Here is a 13,277-nt window from a genome sequence, read left to right as displayed (position 1 = left end):
TCACAGGGGGGACTGCTCCCCTCCAGGGATGATGAGGGAGGTGGGGACAAATTTAAGACAGAAACAGCAGGAAAGCTCATTTGCAACCAGAAAAACACAACATTTAAATAAAGAGAAAAAGAAATAAAAGAAATCACACTCCTCTCTTCTCCTCTCCACCTGCTCCATGTGGCTCCATCTGTTCATTTACCTTCTTGGGTCTCTTTCTCCTCTGTCCCAGCCCGTTGAGGCGGTCACTGGGGTCCAGCCTGTAGTGGGAGTGGTTGTCCTCACTCATTTTCTCCCCCAAAGAAAAAAAACAATCACTCCTCACTCGAGTTAATTCCCCTTTTTTTTTTCTTTTCTTTATTCTTTTTAATTCACTTCTTCTTTTTTCTCTTCCTCCTGAAGTGAAGCGGAGCAAGCCGACCTCTCTCCTCCTCTCTGCTCCTCCACGCTCTGACTGAATGAGAGGAGCGCTGAGCGAGCCAGGCGGAGAGGAGGGGGAGACGAAGGAGGGGAGGAGGGGGGGGGGGAGTGGTCGGGTGAAGGGAGGCAGGGAGGGAGGGGGAGGAGGGAGCACAATGGTGTTGCTATGGCAGCAGCTGCCACCAGTGTTTATCTGGAAACCCTCACTGGAGCTCCAAAATAGTGACTGCACGCGCACACACACGCTTGCACACACACAGTGAGCAGCCACATGCGTGTGTATCGACGCTGAAGCACATTTTTAATATTTTTTTTTTGTATGACGAACATTCAAACTAAACCAATGAGGAGGGATTTAAAATAAAAAATTTTTAGCAAAAGATAAAAATAAAAAATAAAAAAACATGTCTACTCATAAATAAAAATGGAGAATTACACCTTGTATATTATATGAGGGGTGCAGCAAATTATCAAAGCCTTAATCTCATCTTGAATGTTGCAGAAAAATGATCTTGCTCAAACCGTGAGTGTATTGATTTTATGAATAATACAGCTCTTTATACAGATTTCTTTTCCAGTCTGACTTCTTGCATCACTGCTTCATGAATCCTCGTGCTCGGAACATGACATTGATCTCCACCTTTAAGAGGATCTTTTGTTCTGCAGGTAATCAGATCAGCTACACTGATTCACAATTATGTGATCATCTTTCAATATGAGAAGTATCAGATAATTTATAGTAATGTTCTTTTAATCACAATCTATGAACTGGATATTTTGTTCTACCCTGCAACGTGTAGTATGGTACCACAACGATCATATCACATTATATAGTTATGTTTTGTTTCTGTTTTTGTTTTCCATATAGTATTGCACCTACATTGTATCATACTCCATTGCAGGGGTTCCTGAAGACTGTAGCAACACCCTGCTGTGAGGATACAAAATTTAACCAATCCAAAAAAAGATAATGACAAAAAAAAAAAAAACTAAAGATACTTTTTTCAGCGGATGTGTGTGAAATCAGACAACCTCTGGTCCCATGTTGCTGTGTTTCCTGAATTAATCTGATACCGTCATTATCCTAGTTTAGTCACCTCAGGGGTCTTCCACAGAGAAATGTGGAAAACAGATCAAATATTTTCTATTTGTATGCTTTTATATCAATTTTGGCCCTTATTTTTGTTTATTTTTAACAATGATGGATGACTTTTGCAGTTATAAGTAGCATAGTGAATTTAAGAGGTGTTTCGCAGCCCCCTGTTGGGTGTCCTGATCCCCTATTTTGGAATCCCTGCCCTGTTGTATTTCACTGTATGTGTTGCATCTTTGGTAAGGGATGTTTGATTAGCTGCACTTACAGGATAAAGAACAACAGCAAGAGGCAGAGGAGTTTTCAGCCAACCCAAGAAAAGGCAAAGAGGTGGAGTTGAGACTGGCTCTTTTCGCTAACAGCTACAGTGTGCATGTCTATTGCTGAGCCAGCTGTGCCATTGACTTCATATTTTAAGACCAGAGATGACCACTTGATCCTAACCTGATGTCAAGATTTCATGAAGGTCAAATAAACTCATTAACTTCCACACAAAATACAATCTAAACATCATCAACTACAACCCAAACAACCAACCATTGTTTCTGCTGAAAAAATCTCTGATTCAAAAATCTACCAGATGAACATGTCTTATAGTGTGTCCCAAATCGCATACTTCCATACTGTGTACTCAAAATTTTCAAATTGAGTGTACTAAGCATACTACATACTCATTGGCTTAGTGCGCAAATTTTGAGGGTATAGTGCTGTCCCAAATCGCATACTGCTGAGCGCCGTACTTACCGGGAATGATGACATGATGTCGACCTCTTCTTCTTCTACGTCTAATTGTGACCGGCTTCCAGCGCGTTTCCGCCAAACACCGCCACTATTTGCCAGCAAATTTTCAAAGCCTTTTCAGAAGTATATTAAACACAGCTAATAACATGATCTGCGGTGTACAGTTTATTAATGGGGGTCGGTGCAGCTGACTGAAGCTGACAGAGAGCTACCGGGGCGCTGTGGCAGTTAAAATACATCCACAAATTAAAGGTCTGAGTGGTGCTTCTGGTCATGTATTCACTGTGCAGGGTCTAACCCGCTTGTTATTATATTTACCTGGTTCATGCTAGGGCCCCGGTAACTGTTAGCCCAATGAGCTTTGGCATTTGAGATAGCTGTTAGCTCAACTAGCATTAGCATAGCCCAGTGTTTCTCAATCCTGGTCCTGGGGACCCCCTGCCCTGCATGTTTTAGATGTTACCTCACTCCGGCACACCTGATTCAAATGAGCGGCTCGTTATCAGACTCGAGCAGAGCTTGATGACAAGCTGATCATTTGAATCAGGTGTGTTGGAGTCGGGTAAGGACCAGGATTGAGAAACATTGGCATAGCCTATCATTCGCAGAACAAAACAAACAAAAACAAGTTACACTACATACACAACGTCAACAGCTGATGGTGCTTGGTGGAAACAACACGTGTAAAAAACAACATCATTAAGTTACATTTATACATTGCTGCCAGAGGATGAAATGAGTGCGTTAAGTGTCCACAGCTGCATACTCAAAATCCGGGCCGATTTGAGTACATCATCCTGGTACTTTTGCATACTCATTTCTGGCATACTATGCATACTGTTTTTCATTTTGACGCAGTATACTCCAAATTTTGAGTATTTGAGTATGGAAGTATGCGATTTGGGACGCACTATTAGTCTGTTGCTGTTAGTTGGATCAGTTTGTGGAAGCATCTAGCCCAAGTGAAGTGTCTCCACAGAGCAGGGATCTCCAACTCTTACCCTGGAGGGGCGAGAGGCTGCAGGTTTTCTTTCCAACCAAAAACTCCACCAGCTGATTTCACTGATTAGTCTATGCTCTCTGCTTGAAGGTGAGGTAATCAGTGAAATCAGCTGGTTGAGTTTTTGGTTGGACAGAAAACCTGCAGCCTCTCGGCCCTCCAGGGTAGGCGTTGGAGATCCCTGAGATCCCTGCCGTAGAGGGTTAAAAAAGATGGATGATGTAACAGCTCTCAAAAGTGAACCCATAAGATTCAGAGCTCCCCCTATTGACTGCCTGTAGTACACATCAAAAAGCCAACCTCCTCCATCCTAAAACATAGGACATGAGTTGAATCATGAAATCAAAAATGATTTTTTGATTTTTTTCTATCATGTTTTCTGTCATTTCAGTTTGTTCCTATGATTCTGTTTTCTGTCACAGTGTCCATATTTCTGGGTGTAACATCATAACTGACAGCCTATGGCTCCAAATATCATCACCAGCAGTTTGTGAAAGTCTGAACTACTCTCTGCAGAGGTATTCTGGCTCGGACATAGATAAACTGGGACCAGCAGAGGCCAGTTGGGTTGATGTACAGCTGTCTTGAACAGGCTGGCAAATGTTTTTTTTTTCTTTTTTTGGTGCAGATGTGATCAAATGTATGAAACACTAATTAAAAAACACTAACAACAAATGTTTCAATTATTCATCACCATTAAAGAGACGTGCTGTTATAGTAGCCAATCGCCACAGGCCATCATTAAGATTCAGCAATCAATGCTTTTCAAAGGAACTCATAAAGCTGCCTGAGTATGTGAGTGTGTGTGGGAGGGAAGGGTGTGTGTGTGTGAGGTGGGGTGGCTGGGGGTACACACGGATTTAAGGGCTGGCTGCCTTCAGACAACAAAGACTGACAAGGCGGTGTGGATTTGCAGAGTGTGTCTGGTGTGTAATCCGGGTTGTGTTGAAGTTTATTGACTGAATCTGGAGAGCAAGACTCCCAACATACCGCCTCTGCTCCGTATCAGTGTACCAACACATGTAGGCTTTGTCACCTCACTAATGCAGAAAAAATAAAGATTTATATCACTGTTTCTGTTCCCATGTTTTAAACTTCTCTATGTTGAAATTTCCTCCAGCAGAAAAGAGGGTTTAGTCGGCAGATAGTATGTTTACATGTAGATTAAGAAATTGGACAATAAGCTTATTCAGTATGAGATCGGACTATTAAGATGCATGTAAACAGCTTAGTCAGACCGAGACCGGACTGAGCATGATGCTGTCGTACTGCAGTTGGATTCAGAAGGTATCAGTTCGCCTCGCTTTGTCACAAGTATTTTGTTCCCTTTTCAGGTGAACCGAACCTAGTTTGAAAACGAGATACGCACGCAGCTTTGCACATCAAAAAAAGGATGTTGAAACAGAGTAAGATATTCTTGCCTAAAAGTTTGATTCTCTTATCTGCATGTATACACAGACAAGACTAGATCCCTGCTGTGACTTCATGATCAAGCTTGGACCCTAGTTCGACCACTGCGTGCATATAAACGTACAGACAATCAGACCTTCACTCCAGCTTACACTCTATATTTGCTCCTTCTCAGTACCAAAAAAATAAGATACTCACAATAACACATCTCCTGTTTTGACATCCTCTCCTTTGATATTTTATCTTAACAGGGGACATGTCAGGAACAACAGATACAGGAGAATAAATTGTCAAATAAATGTATACAATTACAAGAATTAATATTCAAAAAAGGAAACCCTGGAGGAACAAAATCAAACTGTTAAGAATTGTTTTCTGCATGAAGCAGTCTGGTGGCAGAAGAGAGAAAAGATTTATCTCAGTTGCATGTATGCATAAAAGTTAGTCCTCCAGCTCGGTTGACACAAAATCCCTTTTGGATTTTCAACATCTTGTTCCCTCCAGAATGAGTTATCATCCTCCTGCTCTACTCCAATTATCTGGAGCAGATCTGAACAATAGAGATTTCTGATTGTACTGTGAGAAGGTTCAGGTTTAACATGGAATGTTGCATGTCTTTTTCACACTTGCAGCAGATCAGATGTCAGGAATTCAGATAGTGAAAAAAGAGAGATGAGAGGTTGTCCAGTTGCACAATCTTTACTCCAAAACTTGCCTCATTTTCCAAAGTATTCTTTTTTGATTGTGTTTCTCAATGTTTGTTCTGATCAATCTAACTATGAACTACAGCTAGACAGATACAGATTTTCCAGGGCTGATACCAATTATTGGAAGTTAAGGAGGCCGATAACCAATATCTAAAGCCGATATTCATTTGCAGTCAAAGTGAAAATATTGGTGTCAAAATTTTGAATAATACAAACTCCAACACTTAACTGCATTCAAATGCCTTCAAGTATACGTTTATTAAACAGCTCCCAAGCTTAGAAGCATGTTTTATAAAGTTAAATGAAAACATAAAAAAATAAATAGCTAAAATTTTCTGCAGTAAATAAAGTTTTCCAAAATTTCAATGTAACTGCAATAACTGTAATAACTGCACTGCTGATTGGCTGTTTCCCAAGCCATGGCTCTGATTGTAACCAATCAGATGGTGCTGTGGATAGGACAGTGCTAGGGACTGAGAAGTGACTGCAGACAGTGGAGTGGCTGTATCAGAGCTGCAACAACACAGTTTTAAATTTGTTTCCTATCGGCCATCGGATTAGACATAAGGTCGCCGCTGATATGTCTCAAAATGTCAAATATCGGCCCGCTAATCGGCCCAGACGATAATCGGTCTATCCCTACTATAAACTGTAGCATATTTCTCAAAGTGAGGATCATGCTGTATTATTTAAGATTTAAAATTAGAGTTTGAGACCATAAACTAATGAAGAAACTCATTAGTAATATAATTCAGTAAAGTACAACATGTCAAAGTTCAGCTCAGAGGACGCAGGCGAGGTGGACACAGACAGGTGAGAGGCAGATGGACAGAACAATGTGTTCATGAGTCGATAGACATTTAATCAGCTCTTCCAACCAGACACACCAAGCACAACAAACCAGCTACGAGTTCTGTCATCCTGTCTCACCCAGGTGGAAATGTTAATTATGCACCTTATTAGCCCGACACCATCTGTTGCACTTCTGTGCAGCAGACTTCATCAACTGTGAGCCCTTAATGGAGACACATCAGTCACTGCTCTGAGTCTGTGTGCTGTCACATAGCATTTCACAGTCCACAGAATTGTTTCCTCCAGAACAAGTCTGCTCTGTGTCTGCTGGGACTGAGTGATCATCTCTTTAAAGGGAACCATGACACCAGCACTTGAACTTCTAGGAAAGCTCTTCAGCTGAAGTTAGAGGAGGGGAGAGCTGCTGATCCACCATATCTGATCTGTTCTGTGCAGGAAACATAACATTACATGACCCTTTTTTCTCAATATACATTCATTCAAGACCTTTCTTTTATTTTTAGTCACACTGGAAAAAAAAAAAGAGTCTGATCAGCTGTGACGTCTATTAGATTGATGATGTCTTCACAAAATTTCTCTGTCACCAAATGTCTGCTCAGTGACCAGCTTGTGTTTTTAAGACATTAACCGTTCAAAGAGTAGCTTGTAATCTGTGAATTGACATCGTAAAAGAATCCCTCTGAGCATTACATCTGAGTTAGAGCTGGATGAGAGAAACCATAACCTCTTTGAATTCACTGCTTGATGATTCAGTACAGACTGTCCATAATGTCACAAAAACAAAGCTGTCTTTATCTCTGAGAGTAACTCATCAGACAGTGAAGTAAGAGGAAAACTTTACAACTTGGAAGAAGGAAAATGTCTGTGGCGGGTGCGAGGTCACTGAAGAGTAGAGGGAGCACTCTGTTGACGATAAGAGAGGAGATATTGATCTCTAAACACTGCAGCAGAAACAAAACCCTGAAATGTGTCAGAAAACTCCAAGATAAACATGTTTTTTTCTCCTGAAACACAATATAACACAGATAGAGACCTCCATCTAGACAGTTATGTTCTGTTCCTCCAGCACTGCAGTAAGGTTCAACAGATTATTTCTGCAAACACAGCTCAGGACTGGTCATTAAAATTTAACAACAGTGATATGTCAGAGCAAGCAACACAATTATTCCCTACCAAGACTCCATTAGTGCTTAAACTCCCCTCTGGGTGATGTTTGCAAACAGAACAAGGTTTTTAAAAAGCAAAGCAGCAAAAACAGAAGCATGAAGATTGGATTAGGTTTAGATATCAGAAACAAGAACAGCTTCTGTACTCAGCACAAATCAGAGATTCAGACCTTTAAAGCCGTTCAGACATCTCACTTTTACATCCATAAACTGCTTCTCCAGCTTTTAAAGTGATGGAGGGAGACTTGGTTAAGGACAAACATGAGTAAAACAAGCTGACACTGTTTTCTACATTGTGCAAAAAATATCTCAGAGTCATGAGATGGTTTTGCCCTGTTGTTTTCAATTATAACCCAAATATGATGAAATCCATATGAATACAGCTAAAATGTCATACCTGGAGAATATCTGATCCACTTCCATGCCATCAGAATAAGGTGGAGTTCATCAGTCATTTTAGAAAACAATATCTTATTTTGAAAGCCATACATCACACTTCCTCTGTCAGTTTAATATTTGTCTCAATGATGAAGAGTAATTCTCTTCACATCGGACTGTACCTCTTCACACCCCAATAACACCACCATCAAGTTTGCCGACGATATCACAGTAGTGGGGCTAATTTCTGGGGGGGGATGAGTCTGCATACAGGGCTGAGGTGGAGCAGCTGACTGGGTGGTGCAGAGATAACAACCTGCTCCTCAACACAGCTAAGACCAAGGAGCTGATCATCAACTTTTAGAGGACTGAAACAGACTTTCCACCACTACACATCAACGGGGAATGTGTGGAGAGGGTAGAGGACTTCCGCTTTCTGGGAGTCCACTTAGAGAAGGACCTGACCTGGACAGTGAACACCTCTGGGCTACTGAAGAAGACCCAGCAGAGACTGCACTTCCTGAGGGTGCTCAGGAAGAACAACACCCCCCAGAGACTGCTTGTGTCTTTCTGTATGTGTCACTGCAAAGGATTATCAACATGGCCAAAAACATCATGGACTGCCCTCTCCTCACACAGGAAGAACTGCACCATTGCCGCTGCTTCCGAAAAATGGGAAAAATAACCCAGGACCCCTCTCACCTCGGACACCACATGTTTAATCTGTTACCGTCAGGCAGGCGGTACAGGTCAATCACTATAGGACAAACTGGTTAAGAGACAGTTTCTACCCAACAGCAGTAAGGTTCCTGAACAAAAGCTAAAATCAGTACCTCATCTGTCGTCATATAATTACAATATAACAATTACCTCAATGTCATCAATGCACCTGAACATAGCAGCTATTTTGCACTTTAAACTGTTTTGCACTAACTGAAGGTCTTTTGCAATTTCATTGTACTTGTTGCAATGACAAATACAGTTCTATTCTATTCTATTCTATTCTATTCTATTCTATTCTATTCTATTCTATTCTATTCTACTCTACTCTACTCTACTCTACTCTACTCTACTCTACTCTACTCTACTCTACTCTACTCTACTCTAATTAGCCAGTGATTTGGTGATATTTCAGCCAAATACTTTATCAGTATACTTCAGAATATGACATGAAGGCATCTTTGAATATTTTCTTTAATGAAGAGGCAGATACTATCATAGAAAAAGACAAAATCATCATTTATTTCAGTTCAGCTTACTTCAGTTTGATAACTCACATCTTAGCGCTGGGAAATGTTTCTTGCAGCAGCACAATCAGTTTTGTATTTGTTGTCTCTGACCCAACCTCTCCTTAAAGTTTTGTTTTCACATGCTGGGATTGAGAAGTAATACAGTAGTTTCTCAAATCATGTAGTACTTAAAGACTGCAGATGACATTTTAACTTCATACAATGCTTCTGACACAAACCACAAGGAAGTTACATTGTTCAGGGTCAGATACACACACATTTAGTTATTTTTAACACAAGTTGCAGATTGTTGCAAGACTATTCAAGTAAAATTTCTCCCAAAAATGAAAGAATAAATGGTAACAAATGAGTTTTAACTGAAGGAGATGGGGAGTGGGTTGTAAAACATTTACTTTTGTTCTGCTTCAGGATTGAAACCAGAATCCACCCATGCTCACAAACCTGCAGCTCCACTCACACAGGTGAGTCACCTGCATTGATGTATTGTGTATGACTGCTTTGATGCTTTGTGTGTGTGTGTGTGTGTGTGTGTGTGTGTGTGTGTGTGCGTGCGTGCGTGCGTGCGTGCGTGCGTGCGTGCGTGCGTGCGTGCGTGCGTGCGTGCGTGCGTGCGTGTGTGTGTGTGGTGTGTGCTTCAACAGGTGGATACTCCAACTTCAAAAAGGTCAGCATGTGGACTACTAAGTGGAAATTGAGTTCAACTGGCAGTAAGAGCAGGCGCCGAGACCCTGCTTCAACAAGTGTGTGTGTGTGTGTGTGTGTGTGTGTGTGTGTGTGTGTGTGTGTGTGTGTGTGTGTGTGTGTGTGTGTGTGTGTGTGTGTGTGTGTGTGTACAAATGCCAGTAACAAGTGAACTCATTGTGCTCCTCCTATTAAATTAAAACACAAAAGACGAACCCCAGATTCTTCACTTTATGACCCCAAGGAGGAAAAAATCTTTTCATACCGTTCTGGGAAAACACACACATACACACACACACACACACACACACACACACACACACACACACACACACACACACACACACACACAGGACAGCAGTGACACTGACCTGGCCTGACATCATTTCCATTAAGAGTTACACACAAATGCAGATCAACACAAAAGAAACTCCTACATCCCACATTCCACTGAGACACTGAACGCCTCCCATCACACACTCACACACACTCTCCACATAAAGGCTTCCCAGTGCCATCAGAGTGATTTAGCAGTTAACTGCTCCGTGCTGTTAACACTGACGTTGAAGGATGTTATTGTGAAAACGTCTGTCACTTTAACAGGAGCAGGGAGACAAACTGAAATCAGGCTGAAGAGAGAATCAGAGTTTTCTAGAAACTCTTTGCTCACTTTCAAAGCGTGAGACTGGGCTTCTCTTCTCCTCCTTCAATGGTACTTAACACTTCTGTTTAAGAACAAGGAGAGATCATTTTCCAGAAAGACTCTAATTATGTTCAAGGGTGGATTACCCTGAGGGCAAGTGGAGCAAACAACCCGGGGCCTCGAACCACTCAGAGCTCTGTCAGGTTCTAGTTTCACAGGTCCTTCTCCTCTGAAACACTTGTTCACAAAGTGAGAAAAGAGTGACGTCAATTTGAAGGAAGTATAAGATACTAATTACAAGTTTGAATGTCAGGAATAATAATTTTTAGTGACCGTCAAACTTATTCTGAAAAGATTATCTCAGAAAAAGTTTTTGTGTCTTATCTTTGGCAGAGAATCGTCTTATTAGACTCAGATGAGCCACATTCACCTGATCATTATTTAGAAATTCTCAAAGATAAAAACGACACCTGAATTGGTAAAAGTTGCTTGTTTAATTTTTTAAAACAAAAAAAATTCTCAACTCAAGAAAACGAAACAAGTTTATTTTGTTACCTCAACAGCACAATTTCTCACTTTTTTAGAAGTCTCAGTGCAAAAGAGTTAAAATGATAAAAGTTATGTTTTGATTTTTTACAGGAGGTAAATCCCTTTGAATTAAACCACTGCCGGAGTAGAAAACTGGCTTAAAAACTTATTACATGAAGATAACTCTTTCCCAACTGTGCTAATATGGATAATCTTAAGTACAAAAAGAACAGAAAGTCATGTTTTTTAGTTTACCTTTGGCATGCAGAAAGCAGAAACTTGTCTCTGACAAATTTTAAACTAATGAAAACTCTGAATGTTAACATATTCCTCATAAAAACAAACACATTGTGGCTCAAAGTGTTTGACTGAAGCAGCATTTCCCAGAAGTATTAACATCTGATGACCACAGGTTACCTCACAGATAATAAATGTCGTGTTTTGAACTTCTTTACGATTCTGTTTGCTATTGCATGTGAATTCACATTAAATTTCAAACACTGAATGGTAGCTTCCATGTATGGCAAATACATGAGTGCATGTGGTGGTGTAAAGGTCAGTCATATTGATGAACCCACAGATAATTATCACCCAGCTCTGCAGCTCTGTGTTTACTGTACAGCTGTGTTTACACATCAATCCATTTTGGCCTTAAAGTGGGATCATGGGAGTCACGAGAGTAAACAACACTGCAACACATGCCACTAGAGGAACTAGCAGCAATCTGGTGACAAGGGGAAAAGAAATCTAAATATTCTACTTTTGTTTTTGCAATTACACTTATTTCAAAGCTTCTTTTTGAATGCCTACTTATTTTGGGCTAGGTCAATGCTGTTTTTGCTTTCAACTGCTTCTGTTATAGATGTAACCATTGTAAACTTTAAATTTGTTTGTTTTGTTTTTAATAATTTTATTTATAGTTTTTGTTGTTGTTGTTGTTTGTTTGTTGCTGTTTTTTTTTCTTTTTTCTTTGCAACAATACCATAAAAACAAGAGACAGAAAGGGAAATAAACAAACAAAACAAAACTGAATGGAACACACACAAGTATGCACTAACAATAATAGAGAGGTCAAAATCCATGCCAGTCCAGAAATGATATTTATAAGGGATTACAGCCCAGTCTTAAAGTCCAAGATTAAATTGAAGGTCCAAGTGCAAAGTCGGAGTATCGATTCCAAAAGGGAAGACTGTGTCTTAGATACATGGAGCGAGGATGTATAACTGATACCTTCACTTATACACATTATCAAAACCTCACAGTACAACTAAAATATACATACTTTATCAATTAATAGACTTTTCCTTCCTCTTTTTATATGTTCAATATAGGGTCCCCAGATTTTTAGGAACTTTGGGTGTGAATTGGACAGAGTGTAACCAATCTAATCTAATGATAAGCAAGAAACTATATCATTCAGCCAGGCTTTAAAAGAGGGAGGAGTGGCAGACTTCCTTTTTTCCAGATTTGCCCTTTTTGCTATAACCAGGCCAAATTTCAAGGCTTGTTGCAGGGCAGAAGGAAGGGTTAAAAAATATAAGAACAGCCCAAAATAACAAGAAGACAGTTGGGAGGTAAAGGTTTTTTTTATATATGATTCTGTAAAGATGAAAAATGTCTTCCCAGAAGCCTTTGAGAATCAGACATGACCACAGTTGATGAGCTAATGTCCCACCTCCTGTTTTACACTTTTCAAATTTGGCCGATACATTGGGATAGATTCTGTTGAACTTGGATTTAGAGTAGTGCAGTTGGTGAATGACTTTAAACTGAATTAATTGCGGCCCTGCATTGATTGAACAATATTTTATCCCACTCAGGCCTTTTGCCCATAGATCATCTGAAATATCTTCACTGACCTTAGCGCACTGCTTTAAATATATTCATACATAATTCTATCTGAATGGTGATAATGTAATGTCATAAAACAAGCAGAAATCAGCCAGTAACAGAATGGTGAGCTGGAGATGTGGTGCTGGTTGTTAAAATGAGAAAAAAAAAAGAAAAAGAAAAAAATGTTAATATTGCAGCCCCTGAAAAAAGAGACTGAACCTGTTAATCCTCCTGAAGTTTGGCAGGAAGAAATAGAAGCACATTTGGTATTTTTATCCTGCTGAGCCTTCAATCAACAGATTATACAATCTAGAAAAAAGAAATACTTTGAAAGGAGAATTCTTTTTTATTTTACTCTAACTGGTTTAAAAAAGAGGCAAGGTTTACCATCCTGTTTCATACAAATGAAAAAATGAAAACACTAAGTGGCTTCATCTGAAGCAGGAAAACATCATCTGCTCTGCATTTCAAAGCCCAACCAGCTCTTTGTGTCCCCTCCCTCAGAGAGCCACGTGCCCATCAGCTGGAAGCCTGCCATTCAGAGAGGGAGGGAGGGGGAAAGGGGCATCTGGCTGAGCGCCAGCCTCTCTGAATATTTTATTAGTGGGTAGGGGGGATTAATACAG

At 40.2% G+C, this 13,277-nt stretch overlaps 1 protein-coding gene across 3 annotated transcripts in view; it reads right to left on the bottom strand.

Annotated features, from left to right (window-relative positions):
• Positions 1–13,277, bottom strand: part of ank2b (ankyrin 2b, neuronal) — a 198,262-nt gene that overhangs the window by 140,768 nt on the left and 44,217 nt on the right. Inside the window, exon 1 of one of the 3 annotated variants that reach the window (XM_074699073.1) lies at positions 191–428. The exons of the other annotated variants lie outside the window; for them this stretch is intronic. Coding sequence (XP_074555174.1) covers positions 191–277 — 87 coding nt within the window. The 5' untranslated portion in view covers positions 278–428. Of the gene's footprint in view, positions 1–190; positions 429–13,277 lie in introns of those variants that run through there. 3 annotated transcript variants of the gene reach the window in all.

This window comes from Halichoeres trimaculatus, unplaced genomic scaffold, assembly GCF_033239565.1.
Source record: "Halichoeres trimaculatus isolate MK-OKI-2021-1 unplaced genomic scaffold, fHalTri1.1 fHalTri1_scaffold_22, whole genome shotgun sequence".
Classification (NCBI taxonomy): domain Eukaryota; kingdom Metazoa; phylum Chordata; class Actinopteri; order Labriformes; family Labridae; genus Halichoeres; species Halichoeres trimaculatus.
Note: the sequence above shows the minus strand (reverse complement) of the source record. Positions and strands in the feature narration are given on the sequence as shown.